The following is a 19,994-nucleotide window of genomic DNA, read 5'->3' as shown; positions in this document are numbered from 1 at the left end:
CCCCCCCCCCCCCCCCCCCCCCCCGCTGCTCCTGTCTCTTTGTAGGAACCAAGAGATTCCTGTTCAAAGGCAGGAGATGGGCTATTTTTGGCACTGTGGGGGAAAAAGCGAATGCTTCCCTTCTGTTCAAAAGTATACGGTGTGTGTGCTGGGCAGACAAGGCGCTCGACAGGGCTCAAAGCCCGTGCTGCCTGGGCTTCCGCCCACCTTCCCCTCCTCACCCCCCTGGCCCCCAGAGTCCGGCCCCCCGTCCCGGGCTCAGCAGCCCACACGGTCCCGGTGGGTGATTATTATTTCCAGACTGCCTGTGATGAGGCCCTTACTGGGCCTGAGCAGAGCATGATCTTATTTAAAACTAATAGCAGCCCACGAAATAAAGGAGAGGAACCTGCTAGTCCCTTTTACCTCGATGTGTGTTTCCTTGGCCCAGGCCCGGCGCAGCTGGGGGTGGTTGTGAGAAGGAGGCCCAGCCGGCTGGGGGAGAAGGGCTGGAGGCCCCGGGTGCCCGTGTCGGGTGACTTCGGCCAAGGGTATCCCTGGGCGGCCTTGCCACTCTTTACTTAGAGATGCGGAGAGTCTTTGTGGATCCACTGCCCCATGCCAGGTCCTGTGAGTGCCAGGATTTCTGGATGGATGGATTTCTGGCCTTCCTGGCATTTGCAGTTTGGTGGGGTGACGGCTAGGAGGCTAGGATAAGCATCAAGGCAGGGCATTCCACAATGCTGCAGGAGGCTACCGGGTCCGAGGTGCATCTGGGAGGGCTTTCCGGAAGAGGTGATGTTTCGGTTGAAACCTGAGGGTAGGGTTGCCAGCCATAATCAACAGTTATTCATTATTGATCTGAAATCCAGATTTAACCAGGCATCCTGTATCTTTATGTGCTAAATCTGATGACCCTACCTGGAGCTGAGGAGGCACAAAGAGGTTTTGGGGGGGTCATTTGTGGGGGGTGCTGGAAGTGTTTTAGGCAGAAGGAGCGGCATGTTCCAGGTCTGGAGGCATCTAGGACGTAGGTGACGTAGGGACTGAGGACGCAGGGAAGGCGCACTGGCTGCGATGGAGAGGAGACACCTGGTAAGGAGGAGGAACAGTAAATTAGCCCCGGGAAGGGGCTGTCCCTCAGTAGGGTGGGGGCCCACGGGAGGGAGCCCTGCTGGGGGCCAGTCTTGGGAACCAGGTGAGCCATGTGAAGCCCCACGGACCCTAGGGGAGTTGGGTGTCCACCCTGACCAGAGGAGGCCCCGTCAAGGGGTCACAGCCTCCATCTGGCCTCCGATGGGTTCCGGCAGGGCTGAATGGTGTGCGGCTGTACCTCTCTGTGACGCGTTACTGCTTGGAGCCCCAGTGCTAGGGTCCTCCTGCTGCCCAGGACCAGGATAAGGACCAGGACAAATCACTTCCATGCAGAGGCCAGATCGGAGTCACCCTCTGTTCTCAGTTCTTAAAGGGCCAGAGCCCGCAGTGCTGCTGGCCACCCAGGGTGCCTCGGGCTCCAGAACCCACTCAGCATCCCCCTAGGGACACTGTGGGGAGCAGGGCCACCCTCGTGGGCCTCAGGTGCAGGCGTCACTGCCTGCCGCTGGCTGGTCACTCTCAGTGGGGACCTTGCCACATCTTGGGCAGGAAGGGGAGGGAGGAGTGCTGGCGGTGGAGGTGGGGCGGGGTCCTGCTGACCCCGTGCCTGCCCAGTTTCCATGCCCAGTGCTGCCCCCGCTTGGTCCCTGTATCCCCAACAGTGTTGCCTCCAGCTCCCCGGTCTGGGGGGGGGGCTTGCACCTTCCCTGGGCCTCTCGGGTCGCCTCCCCCACTTGCGTTCCGAAGTTTCCTTGCTCTGGGACTTGTGACCTTATTAAGGGCTGAGACTGAGCTGGCTCCTGCCTGAGCTGGGATGGAGACCAGCCCAGCATGTCCCCACCTGCTCCCGGGTCTGGGGATGAGGCAGGGAAGTGGGGGGATGTTGGGGTAGGCAGATGCCACATGCCCCAGGATGGGGCTCCTCACACCCCTCCCCCATCCAAGGTGCCCGAGTTAGTGGCTCTGTTCATCTTGTCTCTGGATGCTGTGACACCTTTATTAGTAATAGTAGCAGTTGCTAACCTTTTGGGGCCCGCACTGTGCCTCATCTGCCTAGACCATGTCCTGCTTCTTCAGGCCAGTCCTTTGTCCCAGCGAGCTGTGGCTTCCCGTGGTTCCCTGAGCTCACCACGCTGTGGGTCATCTCCGGAAAGCTCTCTCCCTTCCTCTTCACCTGCTGAGGCCCGCCCATCCTTTTGGTGTCAGTCCCCCGTGCCCTTTTCCCCAGGGAGCAGCGCGACCCCCCCTGACTGGGTCAGGATCTCACTTCACACACGTGGTTAGACGGCGGGGCTGTTGTGTGCTTGGGTCCGTCTCTCCTCATAGGAGACTTGGAGCGCAAGGACCTGTGTCTGGGTCAGTGCTGTGTCCCCTGAGCCCAGCTCGGGGCCTGGCCCATAGGCTGCTCGGCGATTACTGGATGAATGAAGGGGTCAAGATACCCCGTGTCCGTCCGTCCATCCGTCCGTCCTTCTTTTCTCTCTTCCCTTCCCTTTTAATTAATTAATTAATTAATTAAGTAGTTATTTTTAGAGAGAGAGAAAAGGAGTGCCTAAGAGTACAGCCTCAGGACAAGCCCACTTATGAGCCACGAGGCATAACCTTGAGTTCTAGAAAGTAAAAGCAGGCGCGTCTGCTTCCCCACCCCAACAAGCAGGACACACACACACGCATTCTCCAAGAACAGATACGCATTGAGCACCTACTGCATACTGGAGGTTGTTTTATGGTTGTGACCTAGGCAGACACAGAGCCTGCCCCATGGAGCCCCGGCCACCGAGGAAAGACCAAATTAGAGAATCCAGGCAGGTAGAAAGACGGGAACAGAACCTCTCTTCCTGCTGTCCAGGCTTTCCTCTGCGTATGCAGCCCGGGTTGATTTTATCCTCAATCTCCTGATGAGGAGACTGGGCCTCAGAGAGGTGAACTGACTTGTCCAGTGTCCCACAGCTGGAACATGGGAGGGCTGGGGTTGGAACCTGGGAGTGTCCCTTGGTCTGGGTTGCTCGGCCAAAGCAAGTTGTTAATTGATGAGCAGATACTGAGAATCTTTGCTTCCCAGCTCCAGTGGCCCTTTGCCGGGGAGTCAGGCAAGCCAAAGATTTGGTGCCTCTTGGAGGGCTCCAGGTGATGCCGTTTGGGAGGCAGGCAGGAAGGTAACTGCCAGAATGCATTTGTGTGATATGAGAAGTGCTGTCCTTTGCCAGCAAGTTCTGGACTCGCATGGACCCTGGTTCTGGTCCCAGCCTCTGTGCAGACTGACGTTGGTCCTTGGGCAAGTGGCTTCACCTCTAGAAGCCTCCGTCTCCTGATCTGTAGCAGGAAGAATGCAAAGTCCTTGTCCCACAGCGTCGCTCGGGCTCTGAGTGAGATTAACGCATGCTGCGTGCTTAGCGTGGGTGGGCACACAGTCAATGCTAAGTAAACAGAGACTTCTTCGTCCCTGGAAGCTGCAAGACAGAGTACATCTCTCTGCACATTTGAGAATTTTAGGGGAGAAAGTTATTTAACCTATTTAGAAATTAAAGTCAATGCATCTTATAACTTTATTTTTAGGGTAAAATAAATGCGTATAAATGACAGAGCAGAATGCAAAACTCGGGGGAATATTTGAGCTGGAACATACGATTTGAAATACACCCCGTTTCCCGTGGCTTCCTGAGACTCTGCCCCTGCTCCAGGGACCAAGCCCTTTCTCCTCCCCATGAGCCAGTGGGAGTGAAGATTCTTACCCCATTTGTCAGATGAGAAAACTGAGACACGAGCAGAAAGACACAGTCATGCTTTTGCTGGCAGATCTAAATGTGGGAAGGTCTCAGCGTCCAGGAGAAAGAAAGGTGGAGCCTGGAGCCTGGTTCTCGGGGTGCGGACCAGCAAGGGGCACTTTGATGGGCAGGAGCCGCCGCTCCCTGCTGGACCAGGGACCTCACACCCCAGGCACCCAGGGCCTGGCCCACTGTAGGTGCTCAGCGAGGGCTTGCCATGGCCTGCGGGGCTCGGCGGTGGCCCCCTCCCTGGGGACAACCATCTCCAGGCTAAAGCCTTCTTGAGGATGGGCGTCAGCGTTGGAAGGAGCTGGGTGCCCACCTCCAGTCCTCCACCAATGACTGTGACCTTGGACAAATGCCTTTCCCTCTGGGAAGGCTCAGTTTCTTCCAACAGCTGGGGGAGTGGGTGGCGGGGACCCCCCCCCCCAGCTGTCAACACAGGGTTTGAAGCAACCCAAGAGCACAGCCAACAGCGCTGGTGCCATTCTAGGGCTTGGGAGGGTCTTGAGGGGTCAAGAAGGAGCAGGGGCATTTTACTTGGGATCTGCGCAGCCCTGAGCAGCTCTCACGGCTTGGTCCCCTTGACGGCTTGGCTCCTGCCTTTGCCCCAGGACATTTCCCATCATCGCCCCTTCTCCCCCCAGCAGGCTGCGTCTTCTCCAGCTCTCTGCAGCTGCTGCAGGGGCAGTGAGACCCCTGACATCTTATCCTAATACTGTGGCTGTCATGGTGATAGTCTGAGTCTCCGTGTCACTCGTCACATACTGAGCTCAGCGATCTTGGCCTGCATCCCCTGGTTGGCTCCAACAGCAGCTCCATGAGAGGCAGGGGAGCTCAAGGCTCAGAGAGGGGCATATATAACCTGAGGTCACACAGCAGAGCTAGGTAGCCGGTGGGCCTGTCCCCACAAAAGCCTGAGGTGGGAGAGAGGCCTGCTTCGAGGGCTGCAGGCCGGTTAGCCCGGGTCCGTCCCTGGAGCAGAGGGGTGAGGGGTGGGCAGCTGGCCTAGCTCTGGCCGGAGCCATGACCCCTGGGGCTCTGGGAGGCTTTACAAAATGCTGTGCGCAGAGGGCTCTGCACAGGGCTAGACTCGCAGCGACTCGCAGATCTGGTTCAGGCTTGTCTGCAGATGGCAGCCTGATGCCCGCGAGTCCCCGCAGGTGAGCCCGCACAGAAGGTACGGCATGAGCACAGCAGTCGAGGCCCTGCCCGGTGTGTCCCTGCGGACTGCTGTGGGTCCAGCTGGCGAGGGTGGAGAAAGCACGGAGAGGAGGCTGGGTCAACCACCGGTGGGGAGGGCGGGGAGGGGCCCAGAGGACAGGGCTGGGGGCGTGGGGGAGGGTGGAGGTCAAGGGCCCTGGGGAACTCACTGCTTCTGGGTCAGCTAGAGGGGCTTCCGCAGCACCCCGCTCAGCCTGGAGCACCCTGGAATTCCGGGCGGGAAGCCAGCTGCCTTTCTGATGAGCTCAGGCTGGCTCCCTCCAACTGGGCATTTATGGAAGACAGGAGAGGGGCGGGCGGGGGCCTGTCTCTCTCCCCACCCTAGAGGAGGCCCAGAGCGAGAGTCAGCTCCTGCGTCTGTTCTCTGGTTGTATCTGATCTCTGAGGCAACCATCCCCAAGGGCTCCTCCTCTCCGAGGAGCCCGCCACCCCCCACCACCCCCCACCACCCCCTTCCACCCGAGGTCAAGGGCTCCTAGCACCTTAGTACAACACCTGGCCCTGGTTCTCTGGCCCAGGGCCCGTGCCCACCCTCCTATTTCCACGCTGTCCCTGGTGGGTGTCCGTGGCCTGCTGCTCCTTGGGCCACAGGGCCTGCAGTCGGGGTGTTGGTCCATGGCCATCCGCTGGCTGCCTGCAGGTCACTTCCTGGGGTGTGGGAGCTGGGAGCTGGAGCTCTCCAGAGTCTGTGGAGAGCTTTATGGCCAAGGTGGGCCCCTTAGGCCCCAGTCCCCAGCATATTTCAGCCTCCCATACACGGGTCTGTTGGGTAATGGTCTGCGGTTTGGGACGCGTGTGGCCCTTGGAGGCTGGGGAAGAGTGGGTGTCTGCTCACCCAGCCCTTAGCACTGTAGGTAACATCTGCTGTGTGCAGGGGGGGCGGGGGAGGGTCCATGTCCTCTTTCCTAGACAGGAAAAGGGACAGGTCATGCGGCAGGGGCATAGCAGACCCCCGGAATCCAGGGCCCAGAAGCCTATCCTGCTACGCTGCCTTCCCTATAGGGAACTGCCTGCCCCTCTTGGAAGTGGGGGTGGGGTGGGCCTGTCCCAGGATGGAGGGAGGGGCAGGCTGCTGTGCGGCCCGGCTGCGGCTTCCCTCCCTTCTCTGAGCTGTGCCCCGGGGAGGGACATGCTGAATTAGGGATGAGGGCAGCTGCCGGTGGGGGTGGTGAGAGGCCGGCCAGTGCTTGGCCAGTGCTCGGGTGAGGGGGATCAGGTGAGGGACACCGGCTGGCTCTGGAATAGGGGGCTGTTCCTGGGTTTTCTGCCTCGTAGAGCAGGAAGAGGGGTGTCCCCAGGAAGGGGAGGTTCAGTCTGAGGTGGGGAATCCCTTTGGGCCTCGTGGAGCATGAGGGGCCCCTGGACCACCGTGAAGAGTGTGGGCAGGGATTGAGCTAGAGGGAGCCAGCCGGCGGGGAGCTTGGGGTGAGGTGGGTGGGGTGACTGTGCTGCCCCCATCCCCGACTGCCGTGTGACAAAGGGGCTCAGGTGACCCCAGTATTTGGAGGTTGAGCACAGGAGAGGCCCGGGGCCCGACGAGGCGCTGTTTGAGGGGTGCTGAGCTCTAGAAGCTCTCTCTGCGCTTCTGAGCACTTCTTTGTCCCGGCGGTTAGTGACAAGGGGTGGCTGGGGGTAGACCCAAAGGGCCCCACTTTCTCTTCTCTCTTTGTGTTCGTCGAACCAGAGGTGTTCTTGCTGCAGCGGGGTGGTGGGAGGCATGGGTGACACAGGCCCTCGACACAGCCTCTGTCCCTAGAGACGGAGACGGGGCCTGGACTGGCCACAGGACAGTGGCTGGAGAGGCGGGAAGGAGCAGGGCGGGCCCGCCATCCCTCCCGCAGCCGCCAGCGCCTCTGTGGGGGCAGCCAGCCTCCCCGCTTTCTGTTCCTGCCGTGTTTGAGCTGAGCTGCAATCAGGAGAGAGGTATTTTGCTTTAGGGAAATCAGAATCAGACTCAACATTTATCCTGGGCTCCAGGGACCGGCTCTCTCTCGCGTTCGTTCCTGGCAGACGAGAACTGTGCACGAGGGAGGAGGCCCAGGAGCACGATCCTGCTCTTCCTGCTGTTCCTGTGGGAGGGGCAAGGGCAGGGGCTCGGCAGGCACCCCCACCACGGGGGGGGGTGGGGGAAGGCCTGGTTGCACAGCTGGGGAGCCGGCCACACCGGGCCAGGCCCCTCCCCGCACCCAGCCACCGGCAGGTGTCCCCCCCCCCCCCCCCGCCCCCCGGGGGGGTTCGTGGGGGGGGGGGGGCGGGGGGGATGCCCGGCCCCTTTCCTCCTGGCTCTGTGCCTGCTCTAAGACCAGAATTTTCTAGCTCCCTCTCAAGAAGCCCTCACCATGGCTCTGTCTGGTAGGAGTTTATACCCCATCCTTCAATGAGGAATCAGGCTCAGAGAGGTTAAGTAACTTATTCAGAGTCACACAGCCTACACAAGGCTGAGACAGGATGTGGACCCAGAGCCTCCCTCCGCCTCAGCCATGCAGTTTTAAATACTGGTTTCCTAATGAGCCTGGGTGCCCCTGGCCTGTAGGCAGAAGGGGGCTGGAGGATGACAGCTCGTTTTTAACGTTGGCCAAAGCCGATGGCAGTTGTGAAAGTAAACATGTGTGAGAAACCCAGCAGGATGTGTCACCAGTGCAGCCAAGTGGCTTGGTGACGAGGGAGGAGCGTTTATTTTCTGCCCCCTGTGTGCAGGGCACGGGGCCGGGTGCCCAGGTGATGCTGGGGCATGCCAGGAGAAGTGCCTTGGCCTCTGGGTACTTAGCATCCAATTGAGAAGAGGAGAAAAAGTGCCACTGTTGAGCGCCTGCTGGATGCCAGACATCGTGACACGCACTTTCCATGCCCTCCTCCCTCTAAGGCAGATGCTGTCATCTGTCTCCTTTTCAGATGTGTAAACCGAGGCTCTGAGGTGTGGAGTCATTGCTTAGGGCCCCACAACCAGAGCCCTGGCCTGGGGTGCTGGCTGGGCTGGCCCCAGAGCCCCTTCCTCAGACCAGTCCGTTTCACCCCCTTGCCCCTTGCTGAGCTGGCCCCGGGCGGGCAGCACCTGGTCCCCCTCCCTGCTGTGAGCCGATGGGAAGACAGACCAGGCAGGAAACAGTGATTCCCACACATGGTGGGGGGGCTTCAGTGGGGGGTTGTGGTGGGGGAGGAGGGCTCTGCAGAAAAGGGACATCCCAGTGGGGATCGGAAAGGAGCATAGGAATTACCCAGGAGAAGGTGAGGACGTATGTCCTGGGCAGAGGATCTGCAGGTGCAGAGGTCAGGAGGCGGGGGATGGCTAGCGAGGGGCTTGGAGGGGGCAGTGCTGGCCTGCGGTAGCCCTGAGGACAGCCTTTTGTTGTCCTGAGCCCTGAGCCTTGAGCTTGGACCCGCCTCGTTCAAGTGCGGTGTGGGTGGACGCCTGTTTAATTTCACACTTGGATGGACGCCCCGGGGAGGAGCTGGGAAGCCTGAGCATGGGAATGTCACTCTGGTATCCAGGGGGAGTGTGGAGCAGAGGGACCCCGTGACACCCCCAACCCCTCCCTCCCTCCCTGTGCCGGTGGTGGTCAGAGCTGCAGGACCCCCCGGCCCTTCTGGCGCTGGGGGTGGGGTGGGGGCACACCCAGGTTTGTGGGCTGATGAGGACAAACTTGTCCCTGCAACCTTCTATTTTGAAAGTAGGAGCAACGTTGAGATGACAGTGTGGGAGCACCTGTATGTCCTTCATCCAGATTCGCCCACGGCCAGTGTTTTGCTGGGGTTGGCTGCTTCTCTTTCTAAATGTGTGTGTGTGTGTGTGTGCATTTCTGAACCTCCCGCACGAAGCTGCCAGCATCCTGACCCTCACCCCTAAATACTGCTGGGCACATCTCCAATGAAAAGGGGCATTCTTCCACACCACCTCTGTGCCGTTCCCACCCCTAAGAAAATCAGCGGAGTCATCGGGACATCCAATTGTGGCCTGTGGCGCAGCTTCCTCCGAGGTCCGAGTCATGTGTTCCGCGGCTGGTCTTTAATGCCAGATGGAGGACCCAATCCAGGCTTTGTGGGTTGCGCTTGATGGCCTTTTCCCTTTTTCCAGAATGATCCCCTGCCTCGCTTTACCTTTCATGCCACTGACTGACTCAAGTGTCCTGGCCAGTTGCCTTGTAGAGTGTCCTGCCTTCTGGATTTGTCTGGTTATGTCCCCGTGATTAGACTCAGGTTGAATATTTCTGGCAGGAGGACTCTGTGGATGTCCCGTCCTCTCACGGTATCAGATTGGTTGGGGGGGACGGGGACACGCGATGTTGGGATGTTTCACTATTGGAGATCAAGGACAGTCGTCTTCATGGTCGTGTGTTAGAGAAGATACGAGCAGCACGTATCATTGGTGATTTTATGGCTGTTGGTGCTTAGACTGAATCTAGATCAGGCAAGTCAGTGAAATAAATGAGCTGATATAAAGAAATGTCCTGAGTGAACCATTGGACAGGTGGTGAGGGGAGAATCGAGAAGGTAGCGTGGGGATGGCTGAGTTCCTGGAAACCCAGAGAGAATGGTAAGGATGCAGGTCCTGGCATTGGACAGACCTGGGCAATGACCTCCTTCTGGCCGTGGCCTTGGGTCCCTTCCTCAGGTCTCTGGCTCGGCTGCCTCCTTGACAGTCACACTGGTCACCTCCAGGCTCCTGACCCTGGTGGAGGAGCTTCATGTAGGTGGCTGGGTCCCCAGAGGGCTGCCTGATTGCCGCCCCACCCAGGACCCTCTGTGGCTCCAGGCAGGGAGGCAGTGTTGACCTGCTGGCCCTGGCATGGTGCCAGGAGACCCCTGATGGCTTCATCTGTTTCCTAAAGGTTAATTAGCTCCTTAAAGCATCAGTAGGCCCATCGCCCCCCACCCCAGCCCCCCTCCCCCCCCGCCCCCCCCCCACTTGGTTGCCTGCTGATTGGTGCAGGGGACCATTCTAGTGGGGGAGGGGCAGTCAACTGTGTCCCCTCCCCCCATGCAGCTGTTCCGTCCTGGGGACTTGGGGGAAATTTCTGAGCTGGGGAATTCCAGGGGAGCCTTCTCTGACTCCACGAGGCCAGAGGTCAGCAGTGGATCTGTCGTCCAAACTCTTACCACCCAGCTCGTGCTGTTTCTGTCACGTGATGCCAAGGTCACCCAAGGTCATTAAGAGGCACCCGGTTGGTTGTCCATCCCGGGTTCCAAAAGCGGTCCTGGCCCTGACATTTCCTGGCAAGGTGACCTTGGGTTGCTGCAAGCAAGTGGACTTGTCTGAACCTCAATCTATTGGGAAATGGGACTGCCACCAACCTGCGGGACTCTTTTTTTTTTTTTTTTAAGATTTTATTTATTTATTTGTTTGAGAGAGTGCCAGAGCAGGCGGGGAGGGGCAGAGGGAGAGGGAAAAGCAGACTCCCTGTTGTGCAGGGCGCCCGACATGGGGCTCGATCCCAGGACCCTGGGATCATGACCCGAGCATAAGGCAGACTCTTCAACCACTGAGCCACGAGGCGCCCCTACCTGTGGATTCTCATGCAGAAGAGCATCAAGGCATTGTCGTTTTCACACGAGCCCATTTCACAGATGAGGGAACTGAGGCTCAGAGAGGGGAAGTACTTTGCCTGAGGACACAAGCTAGTAAGCTGTGGGGCTGGGTTTGAATCCAGCCAGCCTAGTCTGGCGCCACAGCCAGGAAGCTGCGCCCGGAAGCTCCTGCCCGTGCCGTGATGGGGGTCCTGTGTTTCTCCAGGTCCTGGCTTTGAGCATCACCTGTGCTCCTGTAGCCCTTCACTGCCAGGTGTGGGTGGCGAGCCCAGGGCAGGTCAGCCTGGGTTAGACCAAGGTCACCTTCCCTCTCCACCTCCACGCCTGACCCCCTTCCCCCCTTCTACCCTCTGCCAGAACTCTCTGGGAAAATTGCATTCTTTACAGCAGGTCTGGCTGATCCAAGTAACCAGCGCCTCCCACCGTAGCCGTGCCCTCTGTTTATCAGCTGCCCTCTCGAGAACTAGCCTCTTCCTCCCCCTGAGATCTGGGCTGTGCAAGGAGGAACCTGGCGGGGGGCCTCCAGTTGGTCCCCCAGGTCCTGATCCACAGCCCACCGGGTTCCAGGCTGTGGATCAGGTGGCCAAGCCACACATGGAGTGCAGACCCTCACCCTCTCACTTCGTGTCCTGGCCCCCTTTGTGCCTCAGTTTCCCCATTTGGAGCCAGGGTGGAGGAAGGCTGTCTTCCCTCGAAGCTGTTGTCAGGGTGGCTGAGCCAAAGCACAGAGGCCCACTCTGGCACAGAGCCAGTGGGCACTTGGTATCTGGCAGTCGGGACTGGCTTCCTTTGAGTGGGTATTTGAAAAGCAGCCTCCTCGAGTCATCGGGCACAGCAATTCAGGGATAGCCCGTGGGGCCTCCCTTCCCACTTCTCTGGGAAGAGGTTGCCATTCCGTTGTGCAGCTCACCCCCACCCAACACCCACCTTCCCGTCCGTCCGTTCATCTGTACCTGCATTCCTTCCTTCCGCAAGCCTGCGCGGAGCCCGTTGGCGGGCCAGGGGCTCAGGAGCGTTCACACCCGCTTCGCACCTGTTCTGATCGAATTCCTAGCACAGCTCCTGTGGCGGGTCCTAGGACTCCTGCTTTACAAATGGGGAAACTGAGGCACTTTCCCAGGGTCACCCCCGCAGAGAATGAGTGTGGCCTAGGAGGTGGTGACCTGTTCTCATTCTGTGATCCTAGAGAGAACCCTGGTTTGGTTCCAACCTGAGCCAATTTAGTACTTTTCAGAAAAAAAAGAAGGGGATTTGTTTATTCGTTTCACGGTTCAATAAGGAATGACTATTTGGACTTGGCTGGATGTTTGACCACATTATGTGGCTTGTCCCAGGTTTTGGTTCACGGCTCTGTTCTCGTCTTGCCTGTAAAAAAGCTGGAACTGACCGCTGTGGGGGGCCGGAGGGCCAGGCCGAGGAGGGGAGGGGGCTGGGCGCAGCCAGGTCCCGGGGGGCTGCTCAGCCTTCCTGCCCTGGCCCACCACATGCAGGCAGGCCCCCGGGTGCCTTCTCCAACGGTGCTGTCCCCGGGCTGAGACTTGGGGGGCAGCGTATCTCAAACACTGACCTGGATGTGAGGCTCTTTCCTGCGCCCCCCCCCCCCCCAGCCCCCAGGACGGCAGGGAGAGCCAACCCCGCATGGAAGAGGCTGTTCTTGTCAGTCCTTCTAGAAGCCCAGTTGGCCTCAGGAAGGATAGGCCAGTGCTGTCCCCTGCCAGAGTGGCTGGACACGCAGCTCCTGACTGGGACAGATCATCTGGGGGACATGGGTGGGTAGGCCACAGGGGCGGGCTGGGGAGGACAGGAGGGAGGTGCCCCGGGTCTGCCCGTCTCCTAAGGCACCTCCCTAGAGCTAAAAGTCTGCTTCTGTTTTCTCTTGCAGTTACCGAGAAGGAAGTCCAGCAGTGGTGAGTAGCTTGTTTCCCCCAAACTATTGGCGGGGAGGCCTGGGCAGCTGTCGGCTTTGGGCTGAGGGGACAGCAGTGCAGCTGCCCAGAACAGGGCCATGTGGAGGGACTTCTGAGCGTGGCTGCTGTACCAGCCAGACCGGGCAGGCTTCGCTTAGATTCTTTTGTCCCCAGAGGGCTGGTGTAGGGCCAGTTGAACTGGGGTGGAGGTGGGTGTTGGGGACCACCAGGCCCTGCTCACCAAAGAGAGGGGTTGGGACCAGAAACGTGTCTGGAGACTGGGTCCCAGGCCTGGCTTTGTCACTAAGTCACCAGTGGCCTTGAGAAGTCTCTTCCCATTTCTGGGGTTCAGTCACCTTTTCTATAAAGTGGTTGGTGAGACTGGGCCAAGATGGCAAACAGGTTTTCTTTTGGATGCCGGCTCTCATCAGTCTGTAGTGGCTGCCCAGAGGGCCGGGTTAAGAAGGCTTCTGAGGCTGTATGTCATGGAGTAGAGGGAAAGTATAGCAGTGAGCGGTTGACGTGGGCTGGGATGGAGGAGTGATGCCTGCCTGGGCTGGGGGAGAGGGAGCGGCATGCTGATTGTCCCCTGGTCCCCTGCGGAATGTCGCAGAATGTGGAGCTGGCAGGGGAGGCTCACATAAAGGGAGACTTGAGGTGGGGGGTTGCGGAGGGGAGGAGACAAGCCTGGAGAACTTCCAGGCAAGTTGGGTGGGTGAGAAATGGATCTAGAATCCTGACCAGACCTCAAGTGATTCTCTGAGCCTCAGTTTCCCCATGCGTGTGATGGGAATGATGATGTACTGGGAAGACATTCCCTGTGAGGGTCATAGCACCGTGCCCAAAAGATGACAGCCACGGTGGGTGGTCTTCTGTGTGCCGTTCGGATGGGGAACTGAGGCCGAGAGAGGGCCCCCATCACAGCCAGGGTGTGGCAGGCCTGCATGGATCCATGCCCGGAGACTCTGGGGCAGCTCCGGGGGTGGGGTGTGCAGGGCCAGGCTGCCCTAAGGGCCACTTCGTACAACTCCCTGTCCCTGAGTCCAGGCTGTGGAGGGCAAGAGCTATGGCCGCCCTGCCCAGCTCTGCTGACCCCGTGCTGGACATCTAGCCCAGTGGCCAGAACCCAGATGGTGAGCTGGTTCCTCCCGAGGAGTTGGTGGGGCGGGAGCAGGGGAGGAGCGCATGTGGAGGGAGCAGCAGCCGCCGCCTTTTCCGCCCCTACATCCGAGGACCAACATGTGGGTCTGATCTGCCTCTGACCTCCTTTTCAGTTCTCCGCTTCCCCAGGTGAGCGTTCCAGAAACGTTCCTACTTCTAGGTCTTTATCCCCATGGCTCTGCCTTCCAGAACTCCCCGCCCTTCCTTCCTGGGCCTTTGTCTGCTCATATCTCCCCTCTGGAACTACCCACCCTTCTTTCTGACCTTCCTAGGCCAACTGATAATCGTCTTTCCCGAAGCTCAACCTGCACGTCACCTCCTCCAGTCACCTCCTCCAGGAAGCCTTCCGGGATTCCCCGTCTGTACATAATCCCCCTCCTTCCCACCTGACAGCCAGAGGAGTCATTGTTGAACAAAAACCTGACAGTGTCTGGCTTCTGCTTAAAACCTTCCTTTGGCATGGTTATATGGGGATGAGGACGGGGGTGGTCTGACCCTGCCAGTCTCCCCACCATCTCCTTCTGCCCCCTGACCTGCCTGAATTGCTGGCTGTTCCTGAACTCACTTTGCCCCCTGGGCCTTCCCAACCTTGGCCTGGCCTCCCCCACTCCTGGGGACACCCCTCCGCCTCTTTGCTTGGCTCCTATCTCCCTACCCTCAGGGCTTCATTCCTGAGACCGCCTGGGCCCTCAGGTTAGCTTAGGGGACCCACCACAGCTGCAGACTCAACTGGCAACTGTTGCTCATCTGTGAGCCTCCCTGCCTCCTTTCCTGGCCCTGAGGGCAGGCCCTGTACTGTTTGCCCCTGTGCCCCCAGAGCCCGGCCACGGCAGGTGCTCCGCTCCCAGGAAGCACGTCCCGTGCTTCACGTACGTTGCTGTTGACTCCCCGGAGTTGGCCTGGGGTCCGACGGGGCTGCGATCTGTCCTGGAGAGCTGGCGGATGCTTTCCTAGTGCTGCCGTGTGCTTCGCGAGCTCTCAGACGTGGCCTCATTCAGTTCCTCCCTGCTGTCGCCCAGAGAAGTGACCCAACATGGCGGCATTTCCTAGATGGGCCCTGCCTTGCTCACACGTGTGCTTCCACCAGGGGAAGGCAGAGCACAGCGGCCAGACGGGCTTCGGAACCAGGGCGCCGGGCTTGGGGACCCACACCCCAGGACCTGCGTGAGCAATCTGGAGCAAGTTATTGGACATGTCGGTACCTTGGTTTTCCCATCTGGAGAGTTAACCTTTATAGGAATATTGTAAAGAACAAATGATCTAATTCACATAAACCGTCTGGAGCACAGCCTAGTTACATTCTCTCTGCCGGCGGTGCTAATAATAATGATATCAGTATCGTCATCAGTACGAGCCATGGAGCAGTTCTCCAAGTCCCCTTCTCATTATGACAATGGGGAAACTGAGGCCCAGACAGGTGGAATGACTTAGGTTCCTTTGCCAAGCTGCTATTTCAGCTACAACCTGGACAAGGACTTGGCCGTGGAGGGGAGTTCCAGGCACAGGGAAGAGCAATCGGCAGGTGCACGGGGAATAGACTTGGTGTGTTCAAGGAACAGCAGGGAGGCCGTAGAGGCTGGCCCCTGGAGAGCCGTCGTGGAGGCTGCCGTAACAGAGCCGGGGCCCTGGGCCTTGTGACATGCAGCCCTTGCCATAGGGTGACTCTCTCTGAAGAGCTTATAAAGACAAGAACTGATCTTTCTTTGCCAGAAAGTTCTGTGGGCCTCAAGTACATGTCCTTTGGTTCATTTTGGTGGTGCCTTCAAGCCTAGGAGACAGCCGACTCAGTGCTTTCCACTGGCCTTCCTGGGTCAGTCCCTGACCCACCTCACTGTGGTGTTCTAGAATCCCATAGGGCAAAGCTAGCCTGGGGATAGTTAAACAGGGACACTCATACCTCCACCCTCTCCGCTGGTGCCCACAGCAGACATTGGTAATGGATCACAGATTATAGCACTCGATCAGTTTCCTCCAGGGCTCTGGGCGGCCAGAGCCATTGCTGCTGGCAAACAAAATGAGCCCTTCTGTTCTTCCTCAACTGGCCCGAATGTCACTGGTTCACTGGCACTGTAGGTGGCCCACCGTCCCCTCTGTCTTTTGCACAGGAAGCAGGTAAGATGAGCTCCTGTGTCCCAAGTGCCCTGGGCCGTTCTCAGAGGACACTTTGCCACCACAGCCCCCAGGCAGCCCCTTCACATCTCAGACAGCTCTTGGGGCACCCAACAGCTGGGGGCAGTGCTGACGCCAGCCTTCCCGGGAAAGCGTGGGCTTCCCAGGATCACTCACCTCCCCTTCTCCCATGGCCTCACTGGGCACCTCCCCAACACACACTTGCTGACCCTCCCCCACACCATGCTCATTTCTACCTCTGAACCCCTCATCCTTGCTGTTCCCTCTGCACCCAGGTCTTGGCATCGCCAGCCCAGGGTCCTCTCTTCGGACAGGCATGCCCTGACCACCCAGTCTCTGTTTCTCCAGCATGCTCTAGGATCCCCTTATTTTGTGTAGATTTTCAATAGCCACAATGCAGCGGGGAACCAAGGCCCAGGGCTTTTTCCCTTTTTTTTTTTTTTTTTTAAAGATTTTATTTATTTATTTGACAGACAGAGATCACAAGTAGGCAGAGAGGCAGGTAGAGAGAGAGGAGGAAGCAGGCTCCCCACCGAGCAGAGAACCCGATGCGGGACTCGATCCCAGGACCCTGAGATCATGACCCGAGCTGAAGGCAGAGGCTTTAACCCACTGAGCCACCCTGGCACCCTCCTTTTTTTTTTTTTTTTTTTTTTAAGATTTTATTTTTAAGTCATCTCTGCACCCAGCATGGAGCTCAGACTCATAACCTCAAGATTAAGAGCCCCTTGTTCCTCCGGCTAAGCCCAAGGCCCAGGGCTCTTACATGATTCTATGATTGGTCATAGACCGCCCAGGGAGCAGAAGCAGAGCCTGGAGTTGCACTTGGGCCTTGGTGCTGGTCGGGCGCAGGTCTTCGGGAGAGCCCAGGCCCCAGGTTGTCCGGAACACAGGCCAGCCTGCAGCCGTGGGTGCCCAGGCCAGCCTCATCAGGGCTCAGTCTACACCAGGCTCCTGCTGGCGGCCCCCTCGGGGTCATCTCAGGGGCTCCCTGCCCCGCACTGCTGTGTGGTTCTCTGTATTTGCAGGGAGGGGGCTGGAGGCTGAGAGGTCAGGCCAGTGTCGGGGTCCACATGCTGAGCCCGGCTTGTTGCCGTGGAAGGTGAGGACCCGCAGTGCAGGCTAAGAAGCTGCGGCAGGTCCCAGGCCCTTGCGGATGATTGTGAAATTGCCATCGCTCGGAGGACAGAGAGAAAGCAGACAGAAGACCATGGGGGCTGGAGGAGGCAGGGAAGGCAGGAAGGAAGAGGCTTCTTCCTCATGGGTGTGCGTGGGATCCTCCTCCAGGATCTGCGCGGCGAGGGGAGCAGCACGGGAGGGGGTTGTTTGAGAGAGAATGGGACAAGAATCCGTCAGGTGCACCTCGGAGGCAGCTGGGCCCGCGCTGGCGGCGGGTGGCGCGTGGCGGGTGGGGGCAAAGCGCTCCCGTGTATCCGTCTATCCCTCACCCTTCCCGCTGCAGAAGGCTGTTTTACCCTAGGCCTGGCGGGAGAGGGGCATGCTCCGGGCCTGGCCTCGGGCTGGCTCCCATGCAGCGGGGTTCCCTGGGAACTGAGACCACGGAATCCCAGAAAGTCCTAGCAGGCTGGGGCCTTTGGGCCTTGCTCGGGGTCCTCCGAGAATGGGAAGCAGAGATGGAGTCGGACCCCCGTATCACAGCAAGGATTCGTTCATTCACTCTCCATTCAGTTGTCCGCTCAGAAAGTCTTTACTGAGCACCTGCTATGTGCCAGGCCAGTGCAGGGGGGCTGAGGGCAGGTGGAGACAGGTGCCTGGAGTCCCCTGGGGGAGGGGGACACAGGCACAGCCCAGGCTGGCATGGTGGGGAAGCCCCTTCCAGAAGTGGCATTCAGCCTTTGCTGCTTTATGAAACGACAGGTTTCTTTAGCCCTTTGCCTTTCAAAGACGTGTAAGAGAGCACTGGTCAGGTCTGCGACTTTGTTCTTATCCCCACCCTGTCTCGAACTGCCGGCCCCCCAACATAGCCAACCCCATCAAATGCCTGTGCTTAGGTGGCCGGACAGCGCCTCTGGCCCCCAGGGAGCTAAGACCCTTATTCTCGCACAAGATTTCAAGGCTGGCGACAGGTACCAAGATAACTGATTGAACAAAATGTCATCTTCTTGCCTCAATAAAAAGATGACTTAATATAAAAAATTAGCTTCCATGAGTCCTAGTAACTAAGGACGGTTTACAAAAGAGAAGGCAAATCTAGGGAGCGTCATGATTGTAGTTTGGTTTGGTTTTTCAAAGGTTTCGTTTTCTGCAGTAGCTTTTTTTTTTTTTTTTTTTTTTGGCAGCACCCTTTTTATTTATTTATTTATTTTTAAAAGATTTATTTATTTATTTATGTGACAGATCACAAGTAGGCAGAGAGAGAGAGCGAGAAAGAGAGAGAGAAAGAGAGGAGGAAGCAGGCTCCCCGCCGAGCAGAGAGCCCAATGTGGGGCTCGATCCCAGGACCCTGGGATCATGACCCGAGCCGAAGGCAGAGGCTTTAACCCACTGAGCCACCCAGGCACCCCAGCACCCTTTTTAAAGGTAGCTCATTTTTTAGCAGATGATGGTCAATTGTGTTCGAGGTTCAAGGATCTATGTGGATATAAACAACTCTTATTATGTAGGATTTTCTATATCGCATGCTGTCTTAAACCAAACTGTGTCTGTATTTGTTATTTTTATACCTGATCTAGAATATTCTGTAATGATTTTAGTTACTTTTTTTTAATGTGGTGAAATACACATCACCTGAAATTTACTATCCTAACCATTAAGGCTGTTATGGGAGTGGCCTCTGCACAGGGCATCAGGGGTCTTGGTACACTGGAGCCTGCTCCTTGGGGCACCTGGCAGGACAGGGTGGCCAGGCTGGGGGGGGGGTCCGTGTCCGTGACATCTGGGGCTCTGCTCTGTGGGAGAGGTTGGGGCTGGAGCTTGACGTCCGGCAGATGTCCAGGATGTCCTTTGCCATCTACCACACTTGCCATTTGCCGAAGCTCACCCAGGGCCTGGGGGTAGGTGCTGTGTTGGTTCCCACATCATGGATCGGTAAACTGAGGCTCAGGAAGAGGAAGTCACCTGCCCAGGGTCACACACAGGTCCAGGGTGGTCCTGGGATTGAGCCACGTCTAATAGGGAAGCCCGAGCCCTTCCTTTTCAGTTCTTTAAACTCTAAAAAAAATTAAAACTTCTTTTATAAAGAAAATTGTAAACTAAATTGTAAACTAAAAAAAAATTGTAAACTTCTTTTACAAATTTTGGAATTTGGGCATGTTCAGTGCATGGAGCTAGTAATAATAAACAAAATAAAAAGATCTTCCCTGCTTCCTTTCCACCGCATATGACACTTGACTTGCGGGGACTGTTGGTCCCAGAGCGTGACACTGTCTGCAGTGGCCAGGGGGCGTGTCTCTAAGGGAAACATAGAAGCTGAGAAGGAAAAGGTGGGTGGGAGGCAGAAGGGTAGGGGGGGAGGTGAGGGCTGAACAGAAGGGGTGCTGAGTGATGGCCCTGAGCCGGGGCAAGACGTAACCTTCCCCAGCCTCAGTTTCCCCATCTGTAAAATGGGCATAATTGTCCTTGCCTCCTGGGCTCATTGGGATCATGGGGTGAAATTAGGCTTAGAAGGCACGTAGCCATTTTTCTGGCTCTCGGTAGGCCCCGGTAGTAGCTGTCACTCAGGAGCACAGAAGACTCAGGTGCCAGACCCCCTCTAGCTCATGGGGTTCCCAGAGGAACCCGGGGGATATTTGGCCTCTGTCTGGAGACACCTTTGTCCCAACTTGGAGGCAGGTACTACGGATAGCTAGCAGATGGAGGCTAGGGCCACAGGACAGCCCACCCCCCCCCCCCCCCGAGAATCTTCCAACCCCAAATGTCAGAGGTGCTGTGGTGGGGAAACCCTGCCTCCAGAGCCGGTCTGGGTCACTTATTTTAGCAGCAGGGAAACTGAGGGGCATTGCAGGGAAGGGGTCCCTCGAGGTCCCTCTCCCAGTGAGACAGGATGGGGCCAGGCTTGGCACAGCTTTCCCGTCCGCTGTGTGTCTAAAGGAGAGCGGAAGGGACCTGGGCTTGTTGGAACCTGAGGCCTGGCCATGGGAGGGGGATGGGGTCACGGCGCTCAGTCGTCCTGGGGACAGAAGTCCTGGACATGCACTTCATCACGAGGCAGCAGCCCCTCCCCCTCCACCCCCGGTGCCCTGCAGGCAGT

General features: G+C 58.1%; 2 protein-coding genes across 3 annotated transcripts in view; one reads left to right on the top strand and one right to left on the bottom strand.

Moving 5' to 3' along the window:
- The window catches only part of LOC132024992 (m7GpppX diphosphatase-like), a 4,920-nt gene extending 4,314 nt beyond the window's left edge, over nt 1–606 (bottom strand). The window contains exon 1 of one of the 2 annotated variants that reach the window (XR_009406368.1): nt 406–606. The gene's annotated coding sequence lies outside the window, so the exon portion shown is untranslated. The remainder of the gene's footprint in view (nt 1–405) is intronic. The other variant, XM_059412176.1, reaches the window with a different exon arrangement.
- NCS1 (neuronal calcium sensor 1) overlaps nt 1–19,994 on the top strand; it is a 50,628-nt gene that overhangs the window by 11,969 nt on the left and 18,665 nt on the right. Inside the window, exon 2 of the mRNA XM_059410539.1 lies at nt 12,469–12,493. Coding sequence (XP_059266522.1) covers nt 12,469–12,493 — 25 coding nt within the window. The remainder of the gene's footprint in view (nt 1–12,468; nt 12,494–19,994) is intronic.

Source organism: Mustela nigripes, chromosome 9 (genome assembly GCF_022355385.1).
Source record: "Mustela nigripes isolate SB6536 chromosome 9, MUSNIG.SB6536, whole genome shotgun sequence".
Taxonomy (NCBI): domain Eukaryota; kingdom Metazoa; phylum Chordata; class Mammalia; order Carnivora; family Mustelidae; genus Mustela; species Mustela nigripes.
This window is presented reverse-complemented; position numbering and strand designations above follow the sequence as displayed.